The 16768-nt window shown below is 38.8% G+C and overlaps 1 protein-coding gene across 1 annotated transcript; it reads left to right on the top strand.

Annotated features, from left to right (window-relative positions):
* The first annotated feature begins 1787 nt into the window (after nt 1-1787).
* On the top strand, nt 1788-4081 carry b3galt2 (UDP-Gal:betaGlcNAc beta 1,3-galactosyltransferase, polypeptide 2). Its single transcript, XM_042007249.1, has one exon. The coding sequence runs from the start codon at nt 2052-2054 to the stop codon at nt 3369-3371; it is 1320 nt and encodes a 439-aa protein (XP_041863183.1). The 5' UTR covers nt 1788-2051; the 3' UTR covers nt 3372-4081.
* The last annotated feature ends 12687 nt before the right edge of the window (nt 4082-16768 follow it).

Raw genomic sequence — 16768 nt, 5'->3', positions numbered from 1 at the left:
ATATAATATTGCAACCATAACTTTGATTCTTTTGCATCTTTATACCATCTACTCATAGCTTTCATCACTGAGTTTCAACATTTTCACATTACATTCTGCAGTGACCATAAAATACAGTGAAATGCCTGCAGACTGAGCAAGAAAACAAAAGAGAAAATGAGTGTAGTCCAAGAGAGCTGAGAAAGCTGAACTCATAGCCTGAAACTTAACTCAATATCTTCCCGAACTGTCAAAGAAGTTGACAAATCAAAGGCCCCACTAGGTAAATAACAGGGGAGTGGTATGATTTTAGTAAAAATGATGAAGAATAGACTAATACAATGGGCAGATTTTGTTGACAGTTGGTGAATGCTTAAACAAGAAACATGACTCAATTCATTTCACCTGCAGTAAGCATAAAAATAGTGCACCAGTTCTTTCAGTCCAAGCGCTAAACAGAAAAGCATCATCTAATCATACAGAAACCATTCAAAATGAAGCAAAGGGTTTACAATGTTCAACAACAAATTACATGAACCAATCAATACATAAAACAATATTGCATTAATATTGTTTGCCATAATACCCAGCCCCAGCTGGACCTTTACTTTGCCTGTCTTCATCCTCTGTTAGTGTGTAATCATTTACATTTTGTCTATACTGCATGTCACCTGCATGTGTGCATGTTTCCATGTTTCTTTATTTGTTTATACTGACGATCAAAACAGCCTAGGTGATCCCAACAAGACAGTTGGCAGCATTGATAAGCTGAAGGTGAATGACGAGCAATAGCTGCCACTGCCAGAGGCTGGCTCGGGGTTCAGCACCATTGCTTGCTGGACCCTGAAAACTCATTTAGACAGAAGCATTCCTCCCTCACTGGTGATGTGCCATGGGGAACTGATGACACTGGCTTGCCTGTGTGGTTCAGAGCAGTGTTAGCTGGCACCACATTGAGCCAACCAGCAATTTATACTTTAGCCCCAGGCATAAAGCTGAATAATGACATGCAAAAGGAGCCACCATGCTTAGCACCAGACTGCCAGCTTATAGTTTCAACCAATAACTTTGTGGAGTGTTAGCAATTCTTGCCTGTTTAAAATGTGAGTTGACTCTGAGATGATCAAAGAATTGTCCCTCTTTTCTGTCATTGCATCAGGTAATAGTTGTCAGTTGTATTTTCTTTGAGAAATTGCACATCATGCTGTATCTCAGAAGCAAGACACACTTGGTTGCACCTTTAAATCCCATTTCTCAGACAAATTGTGTATAGAGTTGTTTTTACAGTGGCACAAATATGCATAGTCTTTTTTAAAAATTGTCTTCCTTAAAAAAAAAAAGCCACAGGCCCTGTTGTCTCCTCTATCCCTGTCCAGTTAAAGATGCAACAGTGCTGTCAACAAGCTGACTCAGAGTCACCCTTTTTAAACTGTTTTGTCAATTTACCAAATAAGACATTTGCCATATTGGGCATGGCATGTTCAGAAACATCTAAAGGGGACTTTAACATCAAGACTAAATTAATTCAGAATTGCTGTAAATCAAAACAAACCACACATAGGATGATTAAGAATTAGGCTTAGTTCCCCCCACAATTTGAACAAAAACACATCTGTATCACAGATAATTGACATGCGGCTCAGTGCCAATGAGTAGGAAGGCTTTTTGGAATGCCTCCCAGAATATTTTCTCAGTTTCTTTTTTTTTCTCTTTTCAGATTGGAGGGAGCAGACATAGAGGAGGTCACCCTTATCATAACCTGAAGGAAACAAGACCTAGAGCATGACCCTTTGTTTGTCTACAGTGCCAAAGAAGAGCCAGGGAGAAGCCTCCCTGGCCAGAGAGTTTCTGCCTTCTTAGCTCCACCAGGAGCCCTTTTGACGCTACTTAAAGCCGCACTGAGGGGCTCAAATGTTCCCCTGACTTTACCAGGAGGCTCAGTCCAACCCATCTGCCAGCTCAGATAACTCTCTGATTGTTGGCAACCACATGTTTGAGGTGACTGTATGTGACTGTCGCTGCCTCCCATTCTTGTGCAGCAGCCACCTCTTGCAACTCTTGCGATCTGCATCATGCAGTGGAGACGGCGGCACTGTTGTCCTATCAAGATGACCTGGACCATCAAACGTTCTATCTTTCGGACCCACGTAGCTGGTCTGTTCTCTCTGGCTCTGCTTTTCACCTTCTTTTTATTTTTTAGCCACCAGGACTGGCTGCCGGGACGCAGTGGGCTTCGCGAAAACCCGCTGACCTACACTGTCAGGGGTTTCCGCAATCCCAAGGGAGAGGCCAACCAGAGCAGCTCCCTGAGGAGCCTGTGGAAGGAGGCAGGTTATACAGCGCCAAAGCCTCTGCTTAACTTTAGCTCTCAGCAGGTGGAAGGAGCAGTGGGAGAGGCAGGAGGAGGGGGAGGCGGAGCCAGGAAGGGTGTGATGAGACTTGGGGACTCTATGAGTACTAATAACAGTTTACAAAAGGAGATGGATGTAGGGGGGAAACTCAGTGCTCAGCCCTACCGCTACATCCTGAACGAGCCCTTCAAGTGCAGGGATAGCAGCCCTTTTCTCATCCTCCTCATAGCTGCAGAACCTGGACAAGCTGATGCTCGCAACGCAATTCGCCAGACATGGGGAAATGAGAGTTTAGCAATGGGTTTGGGGTTTGTTCGACTTTTTCTGCTTGGTACAGGGAAGAGTTCAGATGCCTTCCTTCAAAGAAGCATAGAGGAAGAGAGCAGTGTTTACCATGATATCATTCAACAGGATTATCAGGACACTTACTACAACCTGACCATCAAAACCCTCATGGGCATGAACTGGGTGGCTACCTATTGTCCACATGTCTCCTATGTGATGAAGACAGATAGTGACATGTTTGTCAATACAGAGTATCTCATCCAGAAGCTGTTGAAACCCGAGCTGCCGCCCAAGCAGAAGTACTTCACTGGCTACCTGATGAGGGGCTACGCACCAAACCGAAACAAGGACAGCAAATGGTACATGCCACCGGAAGTTTATCCAAGCGAGCGCTACCCAATATTCTGCTCAGGCACAGGGTACGTGCTCTCAGGCGACATGGCCGATTTGATCTATCAGGCCTCTCTCAGCATACGCAGGCTGCACCTGGAGGATGTTTATGTGGGGATTTGCCTGGCAAAGCTTCGTATTGACCCGATGCCCCCACCCAATGAGTTCCTCTTCAACCATTGGCGTGTCTCTTACTCCAGTTGTAAGTACAGCCACCTGATCACATCCCATCAGTTCCACCCCAATGAACTCATCAAGTACTGGAACCACTTACAGAGCAACAAGCACAATGCCTGTATTAATGTGATCAAGGAGAAGAATAGCAGATACAGACACCGAAGGTTCCACGGAGAGAGGCCTTCATGATGGATCCTGTAACTGCAAACAACCTCAAAAACAAAAGAAAGAGAAATAAAAGGGATGATTGGTGCTTGGGAACTGTCATTGGTGGAGGAGATTCTGAACTTGGCACTATACACTATCTGGGGAAAAGCACATTGTTTTTGTTATTGTGTAGAGTTGATAAGCCAAACTATTTTTTTAATTTTAAAAAGGTATTGTAAACCTGTTGAGCTATTTCTAAAAGGGGACGTGGGGAACATGACTGTGTGCATGCACAAGCAAAGCTGCAGCTAGACGGTGGTGTTAATGATAATTCAGGTGCCAACTAAAAGGTGGTAAATCACATTCTCAAGGGTAGTGCAGTATGTTACACTCTACAGATATAAAAAAAAGAAAAAAAAAATAAGGACACAGTTGTGTTTACACAGACAAAGGGAAATGTAAATGTATTATGTTAAAAATAAAAAAAAAAACTACCTAAATAAGAATGAATGATATGAATCTCTGACGTTGACCAGTTATGCTGCCCTGTTTCTCAGTGGTTACAAATCTATCAACTCCTCTAAAGAGTTGTTTATCTGTCATATACTCTATTTTGTTTTTAAAGAATCATCACGAAAGCACCGAGAATCACATCAGAGATGACTCAGATTGTATTTTCTAAAGCTTACATTGAGTATGATCGCACTTGAGTAAATGTGCAATGAATCAATAAAAAAATAAATATACTGAAATGATTTGTTTTTGTAGCTGTCTTTGTATTCTGTCTGAGATCCTTACATCCTTCATGACTTATCCATCAGAGCAACTCATCACTGTTTTGATAAAACATGTCACTGGCAGCGAATAAAGGGCTAAGATATGATTAGTTTTCTGACTTTCAGCAGATTTGTTCTCTGATTCAAATGGGTATTTTTGCTAGAAAAATTTAAACTTGTTTGATTTACATTATTGAAAACATGAATTATGTAAACAATCCATCACTGAACTTCTAAACTTGTATCCATATTAGCAGCAAAGACTGATTTTGGAACCAGCTAGTTGCAGCAAAAAGTCAATTTTACCAGTAATGGGGGTGTTGATTAAGAGCTCATCATTTATTTAAAGAAGATTGCAGCAAACACAGATGCTGCTGAGAGGAGCGTTTGATTATCTGCCAGGTTTATTGGTGTGTCAATAACAGAACTAGTTAGCTGTTACAACTTTTATCTTGCCAATTTTATCTTCTTTCATAATTTTGAAAGAGCTGTATGATTATGTAAATGACGGTGTATTGTAATTCACATAGAAAATAATAAACTAGCTTTCTAGTTAGGACTAGATCTTTTACCACTCAACTGTAAACTGTAAGTAACTGAAACAAATTTGCATGCAGACGTAAAACAACATCCACACAGAGCTGTCAGAAAAGTACCCTATAGGGCAAAAATGGTCCTCAAGGCAATTTCAGTGCACCACTTTCTCTTTAATTTTAAAGTACAAGATTTTTCCAAACATGGTCGCAATACTGTCATTTTGTAACAGAGCTTTGGAGGTTTTCATGGCCTTTAATCAACCATTGGAAAGAGGCATGAGGGTGGGCAGTTTGAGGGGAAACCATGCAGCAAAGGACTCCAACCTAGGATTTGTGGTGATGAGGACCTTCGGCCTTAATATGGGTCACCTGAATTTAACTTTTTAAAGCATGATGTCCCATATTTGGGGGAGTGTGCGTACAGATGGTGCCAAACTGTGCCAAAATGGCCACTTTGAAGAGCTCCCCTGAACATTACTGGAATGTCTCTAATTTTTCTGCTTCACTTTATCAGAGTTGCCCTTTAAAGAGATGATGTTCACATATTTTATAATTTCATAGATGTTAAGAGCTGCACCTGCTGCGTCTTTCCAAAAGGATATTCATTTTCATTCCTATTTTTTTCCCCTTTTATAAGCAAGCCTGAAACTTCTTTCATTTGTGCTATGTGCCAACTTCATTTATTCTTAACAATACATAACAATTACACATCTGAACAAATTTGTCCCCTTTACTATGACTCCAAATGTTTTTAAAAAGACCCTGGAGATGCAGAGATACATTAATTTCATCGTGGGTATCTATTTTTTAGTAGACACCTAAAAATCAGGAGTTTTAGTGTGTGTGTTTTGGCTCTGATAAAACACCTTTTTAAAGGAATATTATGTTTTGTTCTGAGTGCGTGCTTGCTTTTTGAAAGATTTATTTGTGACTGCATTCTAATGTTTTCAAAGAGCTGGTAGTTAGGTTTAATAACCAGCTAGAAGTCTTGAAATGGAGCAGCATCTCATGGGAAATTTCAGGCAACTACAGCTCCTCTCCTGCTTCTCACATGATCTGCCTCACTCTCCAAACGCCTTCTCCCAAACATACCCATCCAGTCTGGGTGGTCTATAAAAGCTGCAGAATTCCTGTCTCATCTTTGCTGCTACTGTTTGCCCTTTTCAGCCCCTCCACCACTCTAACATCCACCTAGAGCCTCATCTCTAATATAAAATTGAAGAAGCATGTTTACAAGAAGTAATTGGATCTGAATCTAGATGATAAACTTTAGTCATGTTCTCAGATTTATAAACATTTTACATTAGTTGTCCAAACAGTCATGATGATGATGTTTGTTTGAACAAAAACCAACTGCAGGATGAGGAAAGCATCCAATTGGAAACTCTGCTGTTTGAAGAAACATCAGGTTACTAGGCTCTCCTGCCATGTGGCCAAGGATACATTTGCATTCAAACTGTGATACAAATGTGGCTTCAGCTGCCCTCGATACCCTCTGAATCTGATATAAGGAAATGGATCAAAATGTTCCCTCATAGTATACAAAGTGCAGTTTATTCTGTACTTAATGTCATGATCTGATCACCTAGGGCAGTGGTTCCCAACCTAGGGTCCAGGAACCCCTAAAGGGGGTCCCCTATAGAGCAAAGGAGTTCCCTGAGGCTTTAAACATTCAAAGCCATTGTGATTAATGTCCACACTTTGTACCTATTTTAAGGAAGAAAATAAAAGTAAGACTATATGTTGTTAATTTAACTCCGGCTTTATGAAAGGACAGGGCTCAGCCACAGCTTTTCAGTATATGCATGAAGGTGGTCCCCAAGGAAAATAAGCTCGAACCACTGACCTAGGACACATATATACCTGGTATAATCAGCCTCACAGACCCCTTCACACTTCATGTTAGACATCACTTTTAGTGGCTTACCCAGTGACGAGTCCTGCATCATCTGTACACAAAACATACAGAAAGTCATGCAGACATAAAAGAAACTTGCCTCTGCAAAATCATCCCTTTAAAAGTTGGTCTGGATGTGGAAATATGGACGGTTCATGTCTGTCTGCATGACTATAATTGGTTTTTAGTTATAGAATGTATTATTTAGAGAGCCCAGACTGCTCCATTATTTTGTTATAACTCCCATTTGGATGCATTGTTACCCAACAATTATACCTCCTAAATGCATTTTCCCTTTATATGAACCAGGCAAATAATCTTTCACTAAAAAACAAACAATATTCATTAAGGAAAGTTAATATTGTATTCAACAGACTGTGCAGAAATGCATTAATGTAAGAATGTAAAACACTTACAGGAGTTCAGGTTGGGCAGAAACATGGGCACAAGCAATCTCAAGGCTGAATGATGAGAAATGAATGAAACAAACTTCTCAATGACCTCAGGGAACATGAAATATTCAGCTGCGAAACACCTAAGTTTATATTTTAATTATAAATGTGCGTGCTTTAGATTAGCTTCTAGAGTTACCTCAGATGGAACTAAAATTTCAGCACACACAAGTGAGTGTATTTATGGTTGTGTGTGCATGCTATGATTAGCGGTGGAGGCGGGGGGTGCATAAATATACACATATACCCTCCGTTGCTTAGAGCCACTAACAAAAAGAGCATATAATTGGGTGATGACTTGAAATAGCATATATCAGATTAGTGTAATTTAATTAAACTAATGGAGATCAGGGGTTCTGCACTTTTTTCACACAGACTACACACCTGTCACTTTTGTTATAATCACCTATATGTTTGAGTGATTCTGTAAGGGGCACAGAATTTAGGTGAAGTTCACTCATTGCTGTATTTTAAGCAGTTAATCACTGAGCAGAAGGGTCTTAAGGGAGAGCGAAGCTGAAATGGTGAAGACAGCAGAGAGAAAAAGAATATCAAGATGTTCATCTTAGATAAACTGCACAGCAGCAAGCAATTACTTGATGCTAAAGCCACAGGCAAGGAGGCAGTGGCTTTATTTGTTACTCTGTGCACAGTCATGTGACAGTTAAAACCCTCATATCAGTGGTTTAGTTTTACATCACTGCATTCTACTTTATAACAAAAAAAGTGTTCAAAAGTGTTTGTCAGCATTATATTATCAAAAAAACAAAACAAAACAAAGCAAACTGTGAAATGTGTATTTCAGTTTTACGGAAAGCTTTTTTTTTCGCTCCAACTCCAGTACATGTGGGCATTTGGCCAAAAACCATGTGTAAAATGCATAAACGCAATATTTATTCTTATTCTGATTCTGTGATTATCAGAATATGTGTTCTTTTTAACTTAGTAGGAAAGTTTATTTATATTGCGTAAGGCAGTCCAATGTGTGGTACATAATCAGAAGAAACAGACACACAAGGGAATATATATTTATTTAACATATATATGATATAAACAGACATAAACAGGAAAAACCTAGTCATCATCAACATTAGTATACATAATTAAGGAAATATATTCAAAAGTTCCAAAGCTTATTTGACAGCAGGGGCAAATAAAAAAGTTTTAAAACACAGTTTAATAATTAAGGATTGGACTTCAGTTTTTCTGGTAAGTTGTTCCCAATATTTGGAGCATAAAAAATAAATGTGGATTCTCTTTGTTTTCTTTTAAAGCAACACTTCATGTGTTTTCTGCTCTTTAAACTCTATGTTTGTGATTTGTTTTAATGGCAGACTGACTTTCATTATGAACATTCCTCAAACCATCGTTCCCCTGCAGTCTTCCAAGCCGGAGAAACCGGACTTCACAACCTTTTGTTCCATCCCAGGACATCACATGAAAGCTACATTTTGCTTTATAACACCACATCACATGTCAGCAAATAGATATCAACTGGACATTTTGGACAAGCAGGCATGATAGATTTAGTAAATAAACCCAAGAGGACATTATCAGAGAAATCAAAGAAGAAAAGAGAGAAAGTGAAATAAGATTAGTCAACAGTGGACTGACTTCTACTGGCTGCAGAGAGCTCAGAAAAGAAATAGTGTGCAAGACAGATGCCAAAATAAGTTTTGTTAGGGTGCATAAAATTGTGGAAATCTGCCAAAGCTTATTTTTATTGCTTTAACTTGAATCAGCAAACTTGAAACAGATGATCTTGGAATTCTTGGTGGCTCAAATGGTGCCCCTTCCTCTGTGTGGCCGTGTTTTGTAATTATGTATGTGTGCAGGTGAAGCTGGAGTGTACCTGGCTGTGCGTGCGTGAGTCAAAGGCCCGACGCACTGCGCGTATATAAGACCCGCCTACAGCCAACCTCAGCCCCTCTCTTTTCCTCGCTCCGCTCCCAGGCCGCACCTGCGCCCGCTGCACCTTGCCTTTTGGTTTACTTTTAGTTTAGCTTTACACCATACAACACTGCACTCGTTACATTCTACACACAACCATGCACGCACCTACACCTCTGATTCTGCGGACAGCCACACTCCCCGGTTATCTTATTTTGCTTTAATTTTGGTTAATCCTTCGTTAATAAATAATCATAATTGGCCTTATCTGCTGTTTGGCGTTGTTTTGTTGTAGCCATGAGCCGGGTTATGACAACATCAGATGTAAATTTTGGGGAGAGGACATAAGCAGCAGCATTCTGGATTAGTTGCAGTGGGGATTTTTTTTAGAGAGACTTGTAAATACACCATTACAGTAGTCAAGACTACTGAAAACAAATTACTTTTCTAAGTCATCAGTCAGCCATCAGTCCCTGTATTGTAGGAATTTTCTTCAGCCAGTAAAAAAAAGGCAAAACAGAAGAAGGAACATCCACAAAGAAACTTATTTGTTGGTCTAACTTTTCTTCACAATGGTATTTAAGAAGTCTTACTTTCTTACTTTTTTTTCTTTTATTTTACTTGTCCTGTCCAGCATTGTAGCAAACAGAATGATGGTCTGGCTGCTGTGTTGTACCGAGCAAATTAGCTTTGCCAAGAGGAGCTTTATGGGTATAAGGCTCCTCTTGATAATCTCAATTTTTATTTCTTTATTTCTTTAAATTTGTTTGCCCCTCCCTGGCATCATGACTGTTTTTTTGTTGTTTTTTAGTGTCATCCTATCATACACAGTTAAATCATCAGAAGAATATAAAAGAAGTCAGATCAATCTTCCCTTTTGATTTTAGGTTTTGTGAGGTACCCATCTCAGTGTAAGTGCATGTACATCACAGTCAGTTCCAATTGCAACATAAATTATTACTTGATTAATTTTAGCCAGCTAGTCCTTGAGCTTTAAATTGGCTAAATTAGCAAAAAATGTGACTAGAACTTTTAACTGTGTTAAGAGTTTCAGCATCTTGAGAAACCTGGGGCTCTTAACTGCTAAATAACAATCTATCTTTCGTTAAAACAGTTACCACCACTTTAGTGACTCTTTCCTCTCTAAGTTAGAGGGTGAAGTTAACAGCAGCTTCTCAGTTCTTGAATAGTCTGGCTGACTGTGGAGCTTAAGGCTGCAGACATCAGATATCAGGTTAGGGGAGAAATGTAAAAAAAGAGCTCTTTGTGTTATATTCTGAAATGATTCAATTTTTACAATCCTGACTGTACACATAACATGCATCTCTGAAAAGGTATTTCCTCTGGGGAAAGTTTTCTATCTCTATCTATTTTCATTTAATCCTGATTCTACCCCAACGCAGTTTTGAAATGTTGCTATGAAGTCACTTCTTTTGTGTTTTCTGACAGTTTGACATAATATAAAAAACAGGGATAGTTGGGATTGCCATCAATCCAGTGACCCCGCATTCATAAGATTAATAAGTGAGTGTACACTATCGTTCAAAAGTTTGGGGTCACTTTGCCATGGGATTCAATAGGGAAGTGACCCCAAACTTTTGAACGGTAGTGTACATGAGGTCTGTTAAAGCGATGCCATTTTTCACTGTTATTTACAGTACTAAACCCTTTGAGCCCTGTGCCTATTTTTCAAGTCTCTGCTCTAAAATTACATTCCTATAATGAAATGAGTAAATCTCTGCAAGGCAAGACAAGTTTCGTGTCTTTGTCTTTGTCAAAATGTTTGTAACCATAAGATCTTTTTGAATAGTAAAAGGAATACTAGTAGGATATTTCAGTATGTGTGAATATTAATATATATGTTAGTGTTGGAAAAAAAGGAAGATTGTGAAGATGGCACACATCATTGATGAAAAAAGTTTCAAGGTAGCTCAAAAATACTTTTCAGTAGAATATGAAATGATGTTCTATCAAATCATAGAATAACACATGAACATTATCCCTGCAAACATTAATTTTCATCGAGTAAAGTGGAACATAAGCTGGAGTTTCTGTGCAAAGAGTTCACACAAGGTCTCCATTTTGCCACAGCTGGACAACAGCTGTCTTCAATAATAATAATAATAATAATAATAATGGATTAGATTTATATAGCGCTTTTCAAGGCACCCAAAGCGCTTTACATTGTGTGAATCCATTATTCATCCACTCCTCACTCATACCTGGTGATGGTAAGCTACGTGTGTAGCCACAGCTGCCCTGGGGCAGGCTGACGGAAACGTGGCTGCCAGTCTGCGCCTACGGCCTCTCCGACCATCACCGAACATTCATCCACACATTCATACACCAGCGATGCCAACACTGGAGGCAAGGAGGGTTAAGTGTCTTGCCCAAGGACACAACGACAGATAACTGCGGGAGCGGGAATCGAACCGCCGACCTTCCGATCATTGGACGACCTGCTCTACCACCTGAGCCACTGCCGCCCCCAATGTCCCCAATTGGTTGACCTCAGGCTTTTAAAAGGTTAAGAGATCCAGTAAGATACTGATGTAAATCTACTGCAAATTTGCATCCATTTCTTTCAGTGCCATGGAACAAAGTTGTTGTTTGTCATATTGGAAATCAAACCTTTTTAGAAGTTTTAAAACCTCACCTTCATTCAAAAAGTGAGAAATCAGTTTCTGTGGTAGCCTCAAGTTTGTGAGCTATGGGATTCCTACTAGGATTGAACCCTGTCTTAAAGCCTGAGGCAGGAAGGATCGGAAGTTAACCACTTATAAGGAAAATTTTAACAAAGCAGTCATATAATAAACCAATCCATGTGGTCAGCAACCTAACATGGTACAATTTGGGAAGTACTCAACTGGTCTCAAGTATTCATCACCATCCATTAGTAATGATTAAAGTCATTATAAGAGGATATTGGGAATAAGGTTGGGTATCATTCATGTGTGCCCCACACAATCAGAGCAGCAAATTACCAGCATCCGGAAGCACTCAGCCCTCCAATAAATGATGAAAATGAAGGAGAGTGTGAGGAAGAAAAGGGCAAGGAGAAAAAGAAGGCTGAAAGTGGAAAAAAAATCCAGGTAGCGATAGATAGACTCGTCTCCTCTCTAAGTGGAAGAGGCATTGCTAGATGAAGAAGGAAAGCATGGAGTAAAGCCAGGTCACTGTACAAGTGACAAAAAAAGGGATGAAGAAGAGAGAAAATTAGCAGGAAGGAGGTAGTGATGAATGAAGGGGAAAGGAGCAGTGACTGATCAGTATTGAAAACCTGTGCTGCTGTAAATGTGGCTGAAAAAAAAGGCTAACGGTGGTAACGGATTGAGATGTCTGCCGTGATGGAGTGGAGGCTGCGGCCTGGCTTTAACATCATGGCTCACTGTTCCTCAGAAACCAGAGACGAGAAAATACACTTGAGGAAGAGACAAATTCCCTGACCTTTCTGTAACAGCCAGGCCTGGAAGCTGACTAATACCTCTGTGCAGGCATGACTGATAAATCCTAATGGAAGTTTTTGGTGAAGAATAACATCATTTGACAAAAAAGACTGATACATGCTTTCTGGTACAATGACAAAAACAATTCCAAGCCTATGAGCTGTATGACTGCTGCTTTGCAAAGCAAAATTAGATCAAAAGTTGATTTGCTGGTTATGATAGACTGTTGTTGTTTATTGTTTGAAATGGATTCCATATATTTTTACACTGCTTTACCTGTGTAATAGTGTAGATTAGTTAACCAAGAATGCAATAAAAACTGAAGATGCATAAAATATTGTGTATAGTTTGCTTATGAACACTAGAAGAAGAATGTCAGTTTTACAAAGGGCATTTAAATATTAGAAACATGGTAGCCAAAATTATTAAAGTTGCAACATATGAGGCCATTTATGATACTGAACTAGGATATTTATATAGTTTAAATAACTATAAAAATAACCTAAGCCATGAATAGTCTAACACTTAATATTAGGTAGTTTCTCTTCACATATGGCCATCTTTAAAGTACTAATAGCAAGAAAATAACAAGACTTTGTCAAAAGACAAAATCTGTACTTTATACTTATGTTGCACTAAGACCAAACACAATTTAAACTGTGTGGGTGGTGCAATTATATATAAAATCAATGGAAAAGAAGCAAATAGATGCAATTATGTGACATGCCAAATAGTACAATGCCAAACCATGTCTGTCCAAGTTAGATTGTTAGATGTTATACTGATTCTAACGGACATGTTGGTGAATGTGTATGTTGTCTTACTTTCTGGAGGAAAAGGATAGTAACATAAAGCTGTTTGACTAAATGGCATTACAGGGCGTGATAGGTGCATCAACAGAAACAGAGTGGAATATTATAGTTGTAGTGCATTAAAGCTTCATTAACAGAAAGGATGCACAGTTTATATTTCTATGCCGCCTATCTGCAGAGAAGTGGAAAATGTGGGCTGTTTTTGATGCAGCAGCCACCAAAACTATACCCAGTTATAGACCTATTGAAGATTTTGTGTCAGATAGCTGAAGGGGGGATTGTGTTTTAAAACTAAAATAATCACAATCTAAATCATCCTTTAAACCATTTGCCCCAGTGTGACAGGACCTCTTTTGCTAGATTTGCCACTTTTCTCTTGGGCAAAACAACCCGCTGCAGAAAACAGCACACATACTAGCATCACATCACTTGCAAAGCTTGATGAAGCCGCCTATTTACCTCAGTTTCCACACGAGACTCTTACAGTCACCACTACACTAAAGCATCCTATGTACTAAGGGTACAACTCCTTAATGCTTCCAGACAGATGGCAGATCCCAGCCAACACTCAAGGACTCAGTGATGAAGTGGTGCCAGCAACAAGCTGAAATCTATTTATAAATATAATTTGACAGTGATGCTCCACAATGCAGGAAAAAGTGCTGGACATTCAACCTGCCAGGGCTCTGATAAACAAATCCAACCCTGTTAGCACTTTGAAGAGCCCTATATGTGTGGTGCTGTTTGTTTGGCCACTAGCCACACAGAGCAGTTCCAGTGGAAGAAAGCCATTGTTATATAACAGATACACAGGCTGCAAGCACTGTAATATTCACAACACAGAAGTTAATGACACGCAATAAGGCATAATTTCTCCACTGCGGGTGCATTTGCAGATTTTGGTTTTAATTTAAACTAATATGCTTTAACATTTTCTGTCTCTGCCTTGCAGGACAGGTAATGGGACAATGCCTTTTTCTCCTGGTGGTTTTGATACTGCAATCCAGCATGTGGCCACGTAGTTAAAGTGCTGACACTCAGCTTTAAAGACTTATGGCCCTCTTTTAGGACAATGCAGCAGATGATCCTGAACATGCTGAGAAAGCAACAATAATTTTTTTTTCCTTTTCTTTTTTCTAATGGCTTAACAAGGAAGATTTTTGTTTTGTTTGTTTGTTTTTTGCCAGCAAAGTCACACTAAAAAACAAAACATACTAACAATTAATTGGAAATAGGATCTGTGCATTCAAGATCTGGCAAAAACATAATCAGATAATACACGGACAGACACTTTCTGTGAAGGTTTTGTTAACCTGACATTAAAACAGATTATTAAAAGCCACATCTTAACAGATAAAATTGTTGGATAATTTTATTTTTATTGTTTTCTCACATTGTCCATAGAATAAAGAGATATATTCATATGGAACAATAATTAAACATTAATAGACACAAAAAGCCAACATCATATAGTTTTTTTTTCTTATTTTCATTAATAAAACAAGCAGGGGGTGACGGGGATAGATGTAACATGTTGTTGAGGATCATTTAATTCACTCTGCACATGTTCAGTTTAGTCCTTAGTCTGCATGTGGAAAAGTATTGCATTGAGGCAAACACATCAAAATCTATGAGGGAAAATATAGTTTTGAGGTAAGATTCTAATTTTTTTATCTTTTTCTTTTTTTTCCCCCTTAAATTATTTCTGTGGTTATATGCTTTATAGTTACATTTGTTAAACATATATTATGCAGATTATGTGTCTGTTTAGCTGTCTTTCAAGCAGGTTATTTGTTTGTAATGTTTTAGTTGTTAGCTTCATGGCAAGCTACCTCTTCAATAATGCAGTCGGGGACACACTTGCATGGGGCAGGTTGTAACAGTTTAATGAATGTATGCGTATAAATAGGATTTGATTGACAGCATTTTGTTTTAGGGCACATTCACACCAGGATACTCGGGGGATTTTGGATGGTTTGGTTTGGGAAATCAGAAAATCTTCACACCTTTGGTTTGGTTTATTTTCACAATGCATTTTACTCAAGCGGATCAAAACACTTTTACCATGTCACGCTAAAATGTTAGTGTAGTTTAAAGAAGCACTACAGAGCTTTTGAAATTGTCCCAGTGATGTCCTCCCATCAACGCCTAACTAAGCATCCGTCTTGCATCTTACCTTTGATGTGAGCTCTCTCCAGCCAGCAGCAGACACTTGAAGCTAGTTTGCATTGCCACTTGAACACACAGGGTTAAAAATTGTTAGAACCGCACCCAGTCCCCCCTACCCTGTTTAGAAGGAAAAGACACACTCCAACAGTTATCACACAATCTAAGCGATAATATTAAAAGATGGGGTTCCAGATTATTAATCATTTGAACCTCCTCAGGGTGTGACAAGCATGTTTAATTTAATACCTATTTCTAAAATCTGCTTCTCCGTTTGCTATTAAGAGTGTGTGTTCACATCGTATACTCAGATTTTGTTAATGTATCTGCTGTCTATTTTGTTTTATTTTTTTCATTTTGATCTTAAAGTGATGTGGTTATGCTTCACTTTGTGTCTAGGTGTCCTCTTTAAATAAATTTGATAATTACATTTAAACAGTTCTTTTATTTGCAGAGAAAAAGTTACAGATAATAGGGATTTAGGACGATATCACAATTACTTGAAATACTGTAAATCATTCTACTCTACACACAGTCATCTGGTGTTGTTATTGATCTTGAATGGCCAACAATTTATCCAGGACTGGCAGCCACAGCAAATCCAGTCCGACCGCATCCTTGGATACGAAAAGAAGTCTGCGGGAAACTTATAAATTTCCTCACTGCATGCAGGTGCTGGTGTCAAAATGCAGGTCTCTACAGGCATTAAGACATATTTGATCTGTGTGAAAAGGGAGTCATAAAGGACTTTTGATGACTAGGAGCTTTTGACAGAGAAAGCAAAATTAGTGTTGTACTGTACACCCGCAGTAACAGTAGACACAAATAACCCCCAGTCTCATGAAAAGACTGAGTTATTGCCAAGTTATGTTAAGTGTTAAAAAAAAAAAAAAAAAAAAAAACTGTCATTTTGTTTATTTCATGTTATACTTTCAGTGGAGTTCACCCTGTTGTGTAGTGTACCATAACCCTTACCATGTGTGTATAATAACATGGCAACGTCTTAAAATGTGTTTATGACATGTGAAAACTTCTCACACTGACGTTCTGTTTATACATGTTGCAACAGTATGATGACTATAAAAAACTCCAGTAACTGATCCAACTAGAAAGTCTGCATGATTTTAAAGCTTAAAAACAAAACAAGATCATTGCCTTTCAAAAGTTTAAACTTTAGAAGAGATTAAAAGAAAAAGAAAAAGAAAGGAAAAGAAAATAATGATTAATCCTACTGCTTTTTGAACGTTAGTTTTTGCTATCAATTTTAGACTGTCCATGTGAGAGGTTACAGTTAGTTTGGTGCTGTTAAAAATGTGGTGTTTGATTTGCTTTCCCTGACTGCAGCATCCTTAGTTAAAATTAGCTTGTACACCCAGGTGTTATTATTCCATTGTTTTAAACTGAGCTGAAGAGGATTAGAACCTGCATGTACTATAGTCATTTGATGGCAGACCTGTGGGGGGT

Source organism: Melanotaenia boesemani, chromosome 14 (assembly GCF_017639745.1).
Source record: "Melanotaenia boesemani isolate fMelBoe1 chromosome 14, fMelBoe1.pri, whole genome shotgun sequence".
NCBI classification, from domain to species: Eukaryota; Metazoa; Chordata; class Actinopteri; order Atheriniformes; family Melanotaeniidae; genus Melanotaenia; species Melanotaenia boesemani.
Note: the sequence above shows the minus strand (reverse complement) of the source record. Positions and strands in the feature narration are given on the sequence as shown.

Coding starts and splice junctions, on each gene's coding strand:
- b3galt2 (XM_042007249.1), top strand. CDS start 2,052: ATGCAGTGGAGACGGCGGCACTGTTGTCCTATCAAGATGACCTGGACC.